This window comes from Neodiprion virginianus, chromosome 6, assembly GCF_021901495.1.
Source record: "Neodiprion virginianus isolate iyNeoVirg1 chromosome 6, iyNeoVirg1.1, whole genome shotgun sequence".
Classification (NCBI taxonomy): domain Eukaryota; kingdom Metazoa; phylum Arthropoda; class Insecta; order Hymenoptera; family Diprionidae; genus Neodiprion; species Neodiprion virginianus.
This window is the reverse complement of record NC_060882.1, coordinates 28,160,921-28,175,953: the sequence shown is the minus strand read 5'-3', so window position 1 is coordinate 28,175,953 and position 15,033 is coordinate 28,160,921. Positions and strand designations below refer to the sequence as shown.

The 15,033-nt window shown below is 40.5% G+C and overlaps 1 protein-coding gene across 4 annotated transcripts in view; it reads right to left on the bottom strand.

Moving 5' to 3' along the window:
- Positions 1 to 11,626, bottom strand: part of LOC124307516 (probable JmjC domain-containing histone demethylation protein 2C) — a 202,365-nt gene extending 190,739 nt beyond the window's left edge. For 3 of the 4 annotated variants that reach the window (XM_046769251.1, XM_046769254.1, XM_046769253.1), the window contains exon 1: positions 10,453 to 10,896. In XM_046769251.1, the coding sequence (XP_046625207.1) occupies positions 10,453 to 10,608 (156 nt within the window). In that variant the 5' untranslated portion in view covers positions 10,609 to 10,896. Of the gene's footprint in view, positions 1 to 10,452 lie in introns of all 4 variants that reach the window. The other variant, XM_046769255.1, reaches the window with a different exon arrangement.
- Positions 11,627 to 15,033: the final 3,407 nt, after the last annotated feature.

Below are 15,033 nucleotides of genomic sequence, written 5' to 3'. Positions count from 1 at the left end.
TTTTTTTTTTATTTTTATTTATTTTTCGTTTTAATTATTGAATCGTTTTTTAATCAAGAATTCGTGTCGCAATTGCGAATGTAATTTCCAATTGCTTTGTTTAGTTTCGCGTTTGTAGACGCGATTCGTGCAGAATTGAATCGATTAAAAGTGACGATTTTTCGAATGAGTTCATCAATTTTATTAAGGAGAAATGCAACGAAGCCTTTTATAAATGCCTCATACGTAATTCAGTGGAAACCGGAATCTAGATGAGGATAAAATCTTCGCATTTAACACAAATACGCTGCACCTGTAGTCTTATAACTATTGGAATGACACATTATTCCTATGACTCTGGGTTACAAGAACGTTATTTCGGCGCGTATCGTGTCAATTTGACATTCACCTTGCGATTACGTTGTATATATGTGTATGCCTGAGTGTATATATATACCTAAAGTCGTTGCACATGTATATATTAGGTTGTACCGCAGTCAATGACAAGTGTTTCTTGTTTTCTTTTCTTTCTTTCTGATTTTTTTTTTATTCTTCTTGTTATCTTTATCTCTCTTTCTCTCTATCTCTCTCTCCCTCTCTCTCTCTCTCTCTCTCTCTCTCTCTTTCGTTTTCTTTGTGCGTGCGTCCGTTTTTCCTTCGACGCTAGCTACGTGTATGTATGTACATATATGCATAATATTCCACAATACACACATTTGCATAAATAAATAACATTACAATATTAAACCAGCAACAAAAACACACTTGACATGCCATCGTAATGCCATATTACACGCATATATATCGCACTATGGTGCTGTTGCAGGTTCTTTACTACGTTACCATGTATACGAACGAAATGGAAAAAGAAGAGAAGAGAAAAAACTTACTCAAAACAAATACAGTCATCGCATGGTACAGGACTGCACATGGCCTTTACATGCATATTGATTAAACCTACGCGTTCGCGCCTGCGTCTGTTATGTGTAAACAAAAAAAAAAAAAAAAACAACACAACAAATAACGCATTATATACCTGTTAGAGTAGCAACGCGAAAGTATCAGAGTCCCAAAATTATTAAAAAAAATGACACACAACACTTAAATATGATAAAGCTTCTTCCAAGTCGAGTATACGTATATACCTATGTACCGAAGTTAATTACTATTTTTCACGACAATTGCTGTTGAGTGAACAGATTTGTCACTCCAGACAACGTGCAGCAGCACAGCACACCGCATTTTCTATACGTGTATCGGAATGTCAACATTACAGGTTTTTAGACTACCTACCGTACGCACAGTTGAAATATGATATTATCGCTCCCGCGCAATCTCAGAGACTCGTGAAAAGTTAACAAAATTATCGAGCGGTCTGTAAACGTCGTCTCTAATATTTTCAAGCTTCGAGTATTATTCACATACGTACGATATACATACATGTATGTATGTATGATCGAGTATATAGGTTGTATGTTCAAGATTACACGAGAAGAACAAAGGAACGTGAAAGATACCAGCTAGCGGTGTGATATATACGCGTGCACAACTTTAGTATCGTTTGTCAGATTTTCCTGTACATTCGACTCTGTTCCTCACTTCCCAAATTTCGAGATAAGATTCCCCGTGAAAATACGAGACGGTAATTCTTTTGCGCGAACTTTGTACGACGCACGGTTTTCGAGCTACGAAGAATTTCCGCCACCGACCAATCAGCGAGCTTCTGCAGTACCGGCAGATAGGCGGCAGCACTTGCCAACGCTCTTCCGATTGGTCGAGCCGAGAAACTCTCTAACTCGGCGGATATCGGTCCCTCAGAGTTCTCGCAAAGGGATTTTCGTCTCAATTTTTAACGAGGAATCACCTGATCCTAAAGAAACCTGTGAAATACGAAATGGGGTCAGACGTGTGACTCGTTGAATTCGCAGAGCCGAGTCGTATAACGAAGAGAAATTCACTGGTCTACCCCTGCAGCGGAATCTTATCCCGTAAAATCTCGACAAACAATACCCATGACGTATGTATATGTATAAAGAAAGGCGAATAAGGGTGTACCGTTAACTTCGGCATAGCCGTACAATAAGAAGCATGGTGGCGGTTTAAAAGCGGCAGCAGCAACAGCAGCAATATCGCGGTTGCATTTAACTCTCTATTTTCCTTTTCAGAGGTCGTATCGCCGTTCCCTCGTCGTTTTCTTCTCCTCCTTCTCTCCTCCGTATCCTCCTCCCCCTTCTTCGTCTCGGCTCTTCTTTTTACACACATATATGTATCGCTTCTTTTCTCCTGCAGGCAGCTCCCCTTTTGTCGTTGCACCGGCGCGTCGGCACGTCCTGGCGCCTTCTTCTTTACTTCGGGATTCCATTTGGGGCCCGTAGAGTTCAACGACTCCTCTCCTCGTCGATTCTGCGAGCGAGCAAGAAGGCCCTGCTTGCACCTCACAATCAGCCCGCGGCAACGGCGGGCGGCGATATTCGCCAAGTGCAACCGCAGAAGTAACGGAGCGCATCGTTCCGAAGTGGAGTAGGGGGGTAGAAGAGGAAAAGGGGCATCGTTACGTCGGAATACAAGGCCCGCCGTTTGTACGGGCCCCTTTCTTCGGTCTCGGTACACGACCACCTACCCGCTGTGGATAGGTACCTACTCGGCTTTAAAGAAACCGCGGCACGCGCTTCTGCATACCTGCCTGTTTGTAAATACCCGTTTTGTGAGTCTGGAGTTTAGCGATCGAAGGAAGATTGTCCGAAGCCTGACGGACGAGGAGGAGGAGGAGGAGGAGGTATTGCTGAAATATACGAGCAACGGAACTTCGGACTTTTAACCGTTTTACCCGCGGGTACGTCATTATATTCGAAATGAGAGAGAAAAAAATCCCGAAAAATCGAGAGAGAAAAATGAAAAAATTGTATAATAATATTGCAAACGGACCAATTCACTGCGTCATAGCATTTCTGAATACGTACGGATAATAAACCTTTGGTATATACCTGTATTAACGTAGCAAAAAAATGGTCTACCAATTGTTTGCAGGATATTAATTTCACGCAATAAACTTTCCCCGAGGAGTTTCTCCATGTCCAAAAAACTCCAATTCTTTGTATTCGTTTTATTTTTTATTTTTATTTTTTTATTTAGTAAACCTACCAACGCTCTGAGTGCTATACGATTGATTGTGCAATGCAACGTGCATTATGCATAAAAAAAAAGAACACAAAAAAAATTAAACGGTGTTTCGATCGTCGACAACGTCACGCGCAAGGGTCGTCTGCAAATTAATGAGGACTGTTAAATCCATCTATTCGGGATAATGAGCAGAGGTTTCGACTCATTCGTACCGGAACTTCTTGGGCAAAGGTCAACACACCAAGTCAGTCAGTCGGTCAGTCGGTAAGGCAAATGGACAGGCAGTAAGTACGTTGTGGAGAGCTTACCGAACCCACGAGAGTTAAGGGTTAACACCACTGCGAGAGCAAAAGAAGACCGCTTTTTTTGAACATTTTTTATTATTTTTTTGGTTGGAAGAAAAGGTAATAAGATAATATTATTTAAAGAAATCATTAGGCACATATTTAAGTATAATACAAAAAATTATTATCGACAAATATTGAAAAATGGCCACACTGGAGCCACTCTCGCACGCAGTGTAGTTGGTGCAACTTTGAAAGTGGAAAAAAAATCACTTAATCTACGTATTAATAGGTACCGAAATGCGCAGGAGATTTCAAAAATATTGATTTTATGTATAATTGACGAGTATTTGAATGAAAATGTTGAATTTTCAACCACAGAGAGGGCACTTATTTGTTAATAAATAATCTCTAAATTAGGTTGTCGCAAAAATCCCGAGGAATTTCTGTAGCTGTTAATACGTAGATCAAGTGATTTTTTAGTTTCGTTTTTACAAATTCAAATATTATTATATTATTACCTTTTCTTCCAACCAATAATAATTGTGCCTTTTTTTTAAGGTTTTACAGTTTTACATTGGTGTTATCTCTTAAATAGGTGTATTAATAATACCCACGATAAGATACTCAATTTTATAATATTCCCGTGCGTCATTTTCTCTCTCCGTTCCTCCATTCACCCCAATTCTGAAAAATCATGTAACATAACGCCGATCTCGGTGTTATAATCGTTGCAATAATTGTCGGTGTGTGGATACAATGAAAGAGAGAAAAGATATAATATATGTCTAATTCGTTATTTTTGTTTCTTTACTTGTTGTTGTTGTTTAATACGTACACCAGGTTGGGTCCAACCAAGAAAAACCATAATTTCGCGATTATAGAATTGTTTGAAGTTCAGTAAACTGTATCAAGCCAAATCGTACTTGTAATTTGAAATCTTAAAAACATTCGATTCTTTCACGATGTTTCGTTACGAACTTCGATCTCGTGTTTATGTAACACAATTTGACGAAGCTCGTAACGTGCATGTGCGTGTGTTTCGTGTCAGTCGCGTGAATATGCAGCCAACGCTCGTAACACATTCGTAATCACACGTATGTGAATCCCACGAGATAAGTTGCACAATGTATGATATGCAACAGAAGCGTTACACGCGCGTGTATAAAAGCCGAGGAGACAACGCGGAAGTGTCGCGACGGCTGTTGCGCGTGGTGCGTTGGTCAGTGAAGTAGGTACGTATAGTCGTGGCTGGTGGTGGTGGTGTGGAATAGCGCCAAACGCCGAGCAACAACGATCGTCGTCAACTGCGGTAACGAGGCGCCGAATCAAATTAAATCAAATTAAACCAAACCGGACCGAACTGAACCAGCGGACTCTAGAACCGCGAATCGCAATCACGGACACCACGGACCAGGTTCCAGTTATCCTCCAAATTCCTACCCTCAAATGGGGAAGAAGAAAGAAATTCGCAAAGTATGCCACACGTTACGTATAATATACGAATCTGCTGGGGTGTTTAAAAAAAAAAAAACTCAAAATTTCCATTTAGGTATAATAATAAGCCGGTTAAAATTTGAGGTCTTAATATCAACATTAAGAAGCTGCGCATCGCAATTTCCTATTTTCCTATTTATATAAGAATAACAACGTCGGGGAAAAACGTTTTTTCTCTTCCTGATTTTTGTAACCAGCTAACGATGCGACGTACAGAAAACTCACGGATATACTTTTTTAGAGAGTTGAAAGCTCATCAAAAGTAGGTTTCTTAATCAATTTACGATAAATCTACTCTTTCAAACGTTATTTAAGGTCCTTATTGTTTTTCAAACAACCTAATACGTATGTACCAATAACGCGAGTTAATGAAAATGTAACCGTGTGCAAATTGCTCGCAGAAAGGGAATTGAAAATTTTTTCTGACATGGATTCACCGTCAGTCGCAAAGATTATTTCTACATCACTACACGTACAACGGTGCAAAATTTCAAGTTCATAGCAGCGGCGGCGCGTAATTTGTCCTTGGTTCGAGTCGATGATCCGCTGCTGATGCTGTTGTTGAACGGTTCCTGCATAGCAGGAGTAAGGTACTGAGAATCATATGTAGGATGACAAGAATAAAAAAAAAAAAAAAACACTGACGAGGAGACGGAGAATAAACAGCGAAAAAGAGAAAAAAGAATACGTTTCAGCAGTACTGAGTATCCATGGTTTGTTTTACCCGTGAATATTGTTTTTTGGGTTGTTACGAACGATTGAAAGTTGTATGTATACGCAAATGTAAAACATGCAGATACATTGTTCGAGTAAAATTTCATGGCGCGGGTTTAAAAATTTAGCAAATATTTGACAGAAAAGAACAGACACTTTTTTATGAACACGAGAATAAAAAATTTCCCCTGCACCAGACGAAAATTAAAGTAAAGATTCCAGTCGACACTTTTTTATGAACGTATTGAAATTTGTGTAATCCTGTTTTACGAATCTATAGATCAATGGTGCTTTGATAAAAAGTGGAATCTACGTATAATGTATTAAGAATATTGAATATTCTATGTACGAAGTGTGATGTAAGGTGAAGTTTGAAAAAATGTGTTAATTTCTAATGGGAGAACTTCAAACCTGGCATGTATCGTGTACCACAAAATTATAATAAATCATCAACGCATTCGCACAAATTATTATAATTTCCAAGAAGCTTCTTTCGGGTATGAGGTGTTATTGCACGAATGCCATGCCTCTCTCGCATTACGCATTTCAAGAGCCGAAAGCGCGATTAAGGCGAGAATCGAGTTTAGCAGAGGTATGCGGCAGGTATGTAGGTGCACATATTTTACCCGTTACACAGCCCACAAAAGATGCGTCCTTCCTTCCTGTCCCGGTTGACGCGTAACCCAGTTTTTCTTTCTCGAATGAAACGCGCGCGTGACTGCGACGTAACACAATAACATAAGTAACGGGACGAAGGGAACGTGAAGAGCCCTTTTCGTATATTTTTTTTTTTTTTTTTTCCGTTTTTCGAACACGTGCCGAAAAATCTACGCGTAATTATCGTGAGTAAGAAAAGCATCGATCGGTCGATATTATCGGTTTGGAAAGAAGAGGGCGGTTTTTTGAAACTCATGAACAGATACGTATTTTGATTTAAAGCTACCTTTCACCTCGCGAAATCGTCGAGAGAACGAAACAACTGTGACGAATATCTGCATCAGGGTTTATGGTTTGGAAGCAGCAATTTTTTTCGGTCTTTCTTCTCAATTCTCGCGAAAGGATGCAATCTTTTAGAGTAAATATTAAAATACCAGTTATGCGTAATAGCATTTATTGAATTCTTTATACGATATGTTTGCAGAACAGAAAGTTGATGTCTTAAAAATGGGACCGAGTGGTCATGGTTCGCAAAAGAAACGATGAAAAGAAAATAACTACTTCCATATGTTATTTAAAATTATATAATTTGAGAGATGATGTAGTTTGGCTGAGATTTTTTTTTTTTATTTCTTTGCCATATACACGTTTTTTTGACGATAGCAAGAAAGAAACAAAATAATTTACTTCCAAATGAAAAAAAAAAAGGACAAAAAATGTACAACAAATTAAAACCTCGCAAGTTACATAACTTAAAAGTGGAGAGCCTGTTAGACTAGATAAGCTAGATAGACTCAGCGTCTGATTCACGATCGTAGAAAATAAAAGTCATGTATAATCACAGATATGATCTGATAAAAATTAAAAAAAAAAATAAAATTTACAAAAACAAAAAAAAAAACGTTGTAAACATTACTATTAAAAACCAAAGAATTAAATTACAAATTATCGAACTTTTAAAGGCAGTACCCTCAGAGTATATATGTACAATGAGAATATTTTATAATTTACAGTTATTTGTTCACCTCCTCGCTTGTCTCTTTATACTTTTTCGTTCGTATTTTAACTGAAAACGAGTGATCACATCGACGAAGAATATCGAACTTTGGTTCGGTTACGCCAAGCTCAGCCACGCGAAAATCTGACATGCGCAAAGACTTTGTTTGGAATAGAAGCACTAGTTTCGACCAAGTTTCATTGATTAGACCCGTCCCGTGGGCGCTGTTTCTGGCAAATGTAATCCTCTCTCTCTCTCTCTCTCTCTCTCTCTCTCTTTCTGTCTTTCTTTTTCTCGTCGTCAGGCTGATCGTCATGACTCGAATAAATCGTACCTGCAGCCTTCGCGCACTTTTTTCAGCAGCAAAATAATCCTGTTCATTAATAATAGCATCCGGCAATATGCGAGATTGAACAGTGACTCCTACTCCTCTCAACGATACCATCTCACGTATCTATCGTGTAATATATATATACACACACACACACACACATAATTTCGACAGGATTTTACGCAACAATTTTGTACCACATAGTAGAAATCTAACGCGCACTTAGCAAGTGTTGACATAAAGCACGATTAAACGTCACAATATTATCGTATAACAATAATCCATAAGGAAAATAAAGAGAGAGAAAAAAAAAATAATTGTAGCGCTAAAACATATAAGTTTAGGCGTCGAAAAATGAGGACAAGAGAAGAAGAATCGGCTTATAACTCACGTTCCGAGATACCTCATCGGAGTTTTCGGTGGGAGAAGCGTGTTGTGTAATAGAAACGCGATTCACGCACGAGAAGAGACGAAGAAGGAAAAAAAAATGTAAAAATTAGAAATTCCGAGGTTGAGCGACTATGCAGGTCGTTTGGCACGGAATGCCCCATATATACGCACTTGCCAGTATCTGTATATAATTATTATATACGTGGGTATCGAGTGTTGTCGTCTAGTAATAACTGTACAGCAGATAATGAGTCGTTCCTCCACCGATAAGTAGGAGATGCGTATAAAAACAAATTTGCTATTCCGAGCAAGAAGTATAATATGCAATAAGAAGGAGATAACGGAGGACGGGAGAAGAAGAGTTGAGCCGGTGTACCTGCCTCCATCGGATCCTTTGGAATGTCGCAAGTTCGTAACCGTTATAGACTACTGACCGTTAACCACGTAGGTACGTACCTACCTACATCCATGCACGAACGAATGCACGCCTCCTACGAGCCGTGCCGATGGGCTGTCCTTCGCGTAAATAAACCGAAACACAACGGTCTTTGGTGTGGGCGTCCTTATTACACTTATTTTATAACTGCGCAAGTGTAACAGCAATTAACAATGCAGATAAGGTTTGTCGGACAAGGTTCTGTCGGTTGAAAACGTTCGAAACGACGCGGGCCGATCGTCTGTAGTGCAACTTATAACTACGTTCGTACTTCAGCTTCTCGATTCCGCAACGAGCATGAAATTCAGACAAAACCAGGGTGGCGATGGTTTTTATTAAAACAAAATTCCCCGACTTTTTCCCGTCGAAACATTCCGAATATCCCGACGTTTTTTTCATAAAACTTACAACCTGGTTGCCAAAAGCTCAAAAGAGAAGTTGCGCACCTTGAATATGTAAATTTTGATGTAAAAGACACGTAGTATCGATTCGTTTCACAAGAATAATTAGATATTGAAGAAATACCATTTCCGAAAGTTAGTTTTACTGAATTTACGATGCATAGCTGAAGTTGCTGCTGAAGAACTATTGATTAAAAAATGACTATTCCCGGTTTTTCCCCTCTATCGCCACCCTCGAATCACTTCCAGCGACACTATTTGCAAAATCTCACTAGGTATGCGATCGATATTTTCCTTGGACAATATCATTCATAATCCCTTCGAACTAATCGCCTGCATATTCTCTGGCAGTTATTTGTCTGCAGAAAAGGGAAAAATTCTTTTTCGGTACAGGACTCTCGAAAGGCGGTGAAGAATTAAAAATTCCTAGATCTATGAAAATCGCGAAGTTGAAGTTGGTCACGTTATAGTAACGAAACGCTGCGAAAAAATCAGTACATTCTTATTTTTACAATGATTTTAAAGTAACTAGGGTTGCAAAATATAAGTATGCTTGGTTTCATTACGGTTTAGTGAATTTCAAACAGTTCAAAAATTGCAAAGTAACGGTTTTTCCTAAGCATGAATCGTTACGATAACGTTACCAACTTCAAGACGATTAAAAATCAGCATCGTTGCAAACTTCAGCTTGATCTAACCTGCCGTTCGCTGTTCGTCGAAAAGGGGGTGTGGCAGGCATAACCGCGTCACTTGTAACATTAGGCGATGTGAATAGAAAAGGAGAAAAATTTCCGGCGGAGTGTTTCGAGACAAGGAACGGAACACAATCGTCGCGATCCTGGCGAGGATACACCCAGAAGAATAGAATTTCGCAGTTTCTCTATGCGTATAACATACGTGCAGAGACAGCTTAGTCGATGGAATAGAAGATCGCGTTCTCCGTTCTCATCGTCTTCGTCTTCTTTTGACTCGTCTAAAAATACGGCAACGGTCGCACGGGGTGTGCAGCATATACGCTACACGTATAAATAGAGCCCGCGTCCTCCAAAGAGAAACACACAGGCCATACTACGAGATACAGCCACGTAGGACGTGCAAAGGTGTTGTAGAAGAAGAAGAAGAAGAAGAAGAACAAGAAGCGTGGGTACGGCGGCCGCGTGTGAGAAACGCTACGGAATAATCCATCGAGCCGAAAGCAAAGACGGCAAGAACTACCTAATCGTTAGGAAATAATACACGGAAAGGTCGTTCGAAGCGTCGTTTTGAGGTGGTGGTCATTACGATTATCGCGACAAAGAATCACGTTGAAGTTAGTAACGTTACCGTAACGATTCACGCTGAGATAAAATCGTTATTTCGCAATATTCGAACTGTTTGAAATTCGATACACCGTAATAAGACGAAACACTAATTTTTTTTCCCTAAATGTTTGGATACGACAACGTTTGCTAAAACTCCAAGCTCGTGCCAAAGAGAAATTCGCCGTTGCTCAGAGCGAAAAAGAAGACATACATACATCAGGTGTCGACCAGTGATCAGTATTAACTTTAATTATTATCAATCGTCCGATGGACGCAGCGTTATCTTCCGCACCTGTATCGATTAGGGATTATTATCGTTATCGATAGAGCAGAATCCTCTCTCACCTGAAGATCGTCGTTGGCGTTATCCCTGTGACTGGCCGCACGTATAACACCGGCACGCCAACCCCACTCACTGATCTTATTCACCTTTAACTTGGCAAAACCACTCACGGATAGAAATCTTTTACCGACGATCTCCTCGCGGTACTTGTAAGCCATTATACACGCGTACCGTGGATCTATCCCTTACGAATTACCCACACATCCGTCTAATCGCACTGTCACGATTTTATTATTTTACCGTTGTTCTTTTATTGTCGTGTATATTGTAATATACTGTACAACGATCGAAACACGGCACAACACACACACGCGCACTCGCACATACAGATCCGGGGATCCTCGCACTAAATCCCTGCAGGTATTCTTCTTGGTCTTCCTCTTCTTCTTAGTTTTATTATTACTATTGTTGTTGTTGTTATTATTATTCTTGCTCCTCAGCGCGGTTACGGAGAAAACAAAAAACAATCGATGACGGAGGTGGAAAAAAAAAAATGATGAAGAAAGAAAAAAAAACCCAACTTTGAAACACTGAGAATGAAACTCGTACTTCACACTGCACGGCACGATAACTGGACAGCGATAGATCTTCTCTGTCCTCTCTTGTCTCCTAGATTCCCTCGTGAGTTGTTCGTAGCCCGCTGAAAATACGTCAGTCGACAAACGACAGGATGAAGAAGAAGAAGAACAACAACAACTGCGGCACTAGCATCGGCAACAACTGGTTCTTGTGCGGAAAATTGACAGTTCCGTCGTCTTCCTCAGGGTGTTTTTACCGCTGTTTCGCCGTTCCTCCAGTCTGTTCGTGATTGTTGTGATAACCGAGAGTGCAATAAAGGGCGCAAATACACCACCGCATCTCGTCACCTCGTTTCCGTTTTCACCCTCCTCTGTTTTCCAATTTTCTTCGTTCACTCGTCGCCGCTGTTCGTTTGTTTATTTTTTCGCGGGAAACCTCGTATATCGTATTATTCGTCGGAGAACGCGCTGTTGTGCTGCTTCGCGGCCGACTCAATCATAGTCTGAGGCACACATGACCGCGCAGTGATATCGCGTAGCGCTTACTGCCGGATAGAAGGCCGAAGGAGGTAGGAACCGCTGCCTCTGCTGCTGCCGTTGACGGCCGGCGCTCGCGAGACTCGGGAACTCGCCGTCGGTCCGTCCGTCCGTCCGTCCGTCGCTCGCGAAGCGAAACGAAGCGAACCGGAGCGGCGCGGCGCGGCGGGGAAACTCCGCACTACGGAACACATCGCGAGGTGGCGCGGTGAAGGGGGAGGGGGGGGGGTGGGTGTTCCAGTCGCGCCGATCCTCCTCCTCTTCTTCTTCTTCTTCTTCTTCTTCTTCTTGTTCTTCTTCGGTCGCCATTAACCTTTACCCTGTCACATCATATGTTGTCTTTGGTGATCGCGTGATTTCTTTTTATATTTATGTTTTTTTAAACTAGATGGCGCGCGGCTTTCTCCCAAATGAATAATTGAGTGAACAAAGTATTGGATCTTCGGTTAGAAGCCTGAGAGAACGTTCGTGAATTTTTTTAAAATTTTTGGAACACTTAGAATAGCGAAAATAAGGGTGAGAAGCGAAAGATTGCATGTGATAGACGATTGGTGTACTGAAAACCATGTAAGGCACGGTAAGGGTTTTAGATCGACCCAAGTTTCGGATTCGGTTTCTATTTCGGCCAGTTTAGACCAAAAATGACGGTTTTGGCCAGAGATTGAAAATTTAATAAAATTTTAAAGCAATTAGATAGGTAAGTTTCGGTTTCGGTTATGCTTTCGGCCGAAACTAGAAGGGGAATCGAATATTCGATTATACGGTTTTAGGTTTCACGATCAGTTGAAAATCGTGTTTCGGTCGGACACTAGTTACCATCCACAATATTCTTTTTAAAAATATCCCCGCAAAAGAACAACCATGAAACCTCATTGAAAAAATTCCCCCTGCAGAATTTTATATTCTCACCCAGATTTTCATCGAATCGTCAAAATTACACATTTAATCGTCAATTTTGGATATTTTAATTTAATTTCACTTCATTAATCTATTTTTTTTTTTTTTTCTAGCCAGGGGTGATTTTGTCATACGGGGATTTTATCCACAAGAATTTTTTGCCAAGATTTTACCTGGGAGATTTTGAGCGGCAACCTCTTCTTTTTCTTCTTCTTCTTCTTTTTCTTCTTCTTCTTCTTCTTCTTCTTCTTCTTCTTCATCATCATCATCATCGTTTCGCGAGCCTCAATTAATCACGCCTATGATGCACGGATGATTTATCGACGGGTGGCTAGTTATTCATTCGTAAGTACGGAGGCGAGACTCTGATCGTCTCGAAATGTCTACCTCTTGCCCCACGATCGGCCGGCTGCCAACGCTCTTCGCCTTTCATACTGTACATAAAATATCTTATACCTACGCAAGTCGTACGTAGATGCATACGTGTTGTTGCGAACCTTGCGACCTTCCTCTGCTCGCATCTTCGGACGAGGTGATGCGGATCATGCCGCCTATTTGTTGTGTCTATCATCTAGCTGGCTCTATAAACACCCTGTCCAAGGCCGTTTCAAATCCCCTCCCGATCCCGTTTCCTGCTCATTCCTCTCTACACTTACTTACTCTTTTTTTCGTAATATGTATTCAAATTTGAGGCCGTGTTGTTTTCGTACTTACAGCTACTTTCGTGTCTGTTTAAATGACTGTACGTATGGCTAGTTTGATGAATTACCTCTTTCATTTTGCGTTGTTGTTATGGCTTGCGAGAGATTTGATGTCCTCGTCTCGTTGTTTGCTCATCTTGAAAATGCCACGAAATCTAATATATATATGTATACATATGCGAAGACACGCGTAAACTTGAAACGGCTTTGACCGTTTTCGTTTCAGCGAAAAAACAAAACTAGTTGTTCTATGCCATGGTATACCTATGCTTGTAAGAATGTTCGTTCGAAATGAAAATTGTATGTTGAATAAATTTAGGAACACCGAACAAGAAGAGGCCACTAGGGATTTTTAACGAGTAGTTCCTGAAAGCTGTCTCCAGTTTGGAGGATAATAGAAAAAAATGAATGCTGTTCAGTGCCTTGTAACCTGTACTACAGAATTGCACATAAACAAGAGTATTATTTATACCAGATATTACGATAAAACAAAAGATTGTTTAACCTCGTAAAGTATCTTCTTAATTTACATACTTTTCGTATTTACGCTTCGCAGTCAAACATTTAATTCATGCATTTTGCAGGCTATTTTTGAAACGGCTTTGACAGGTTCGCTGTGGCTGACGTCATAGGCTTACATTACCGACAGAGCATGGCAGAGAGTACTTGGTTGGCACGTGGGAAGATGGCGCTCAAGATCGGCATTAAAGCTGGGCTTTCTAATCGGTTTTGGCTCATGTGATGCAACGCGAGGCCCGATGCCCGTTCATTTGCTCTACAATTTTCAAAAATCTATTCCGAAGATCTGGGTGCTCGAAAATTATTTCTCCTAGCCAAGAACACTTTCCCGAGAATAATCTTTGGACAAGAAACGTGCGCTGCTGTATTTCTTCTCTCCTTTTCACCCGTTTTTTTTTATAACGCAACTTTCCGAACTCCCGGTAAATAGATCGAAATCTCTTAAATCAATTTTGGAGTAACCATTAATTTATTTTTCCCAGGTATAATAGGAACATGGTGTATATTTATAACACTTGCTCGGAACTGCAAGGTGCTCGTTACAATTTCAGAAGATATTTGGCGCGTGAATGTCTGCACCGCGTAATCTATTTCTGAACGAGCGAGGGGCTGATTCAAACAGCTGGCCGAACGCGGCTGCTCCTTGAAATGGAACACAGGGACGCGTCATTTCTCACACTCTCTACATACCGCACGTGGAAATGTGACGACATTGTCCAGATTTCTTTTTTTTTTACATTTATGCATTGTAGTTGGTTTATGTAAATGGGTAACTCTGACTTAAATCTGCAGAAATCTGACATATCTACGTGCATTTTTCAACATTTACCTCGATGATACGAAGTTTCGCGACGCCTGCTGTCTGTTGAACGGGAATTAAATAATTCGAAACGATTCGTACGGTGCAACAGACCGAAACCCATAAACTTGAAAGCAACAGCAGTAGTAATTATCCGTTCTCGTTGCCGAAAAACGTGAAACCGAGTGCTTAGAATAACGTTCAGTCCATTGTTGCACGAAGGCCCTCGAACCGCGTATTTCGATATTCCGATTTCTCCCTGTAATTATGACCTGCAGCGTGACGAATATTAGAAACAATTTAGTGCTCTACAGTTGAAAGTATTGATCGACGGATAGGTAGTTCTGAAAACCGCTATAATTCACGAAAATCAGATACCGTTGGTCAAGAATCGATAAGGCGTATTATCAAACACAGGCCACCTCGCGTATGGCGTACGTATGTACATACATAACAGTAAACATTGACGGTATAGCATATAAACGTAGCATCGAATCGACGGTTGAAAAGGAAACGCCTCGGTTCTTGCGCAACGCTTTACCGAGGTACGATCATGAATAATAATAGTAAGAAAAATAGGCATTCCTCAAAGTCGTAGAAAGCGTTAAAGAT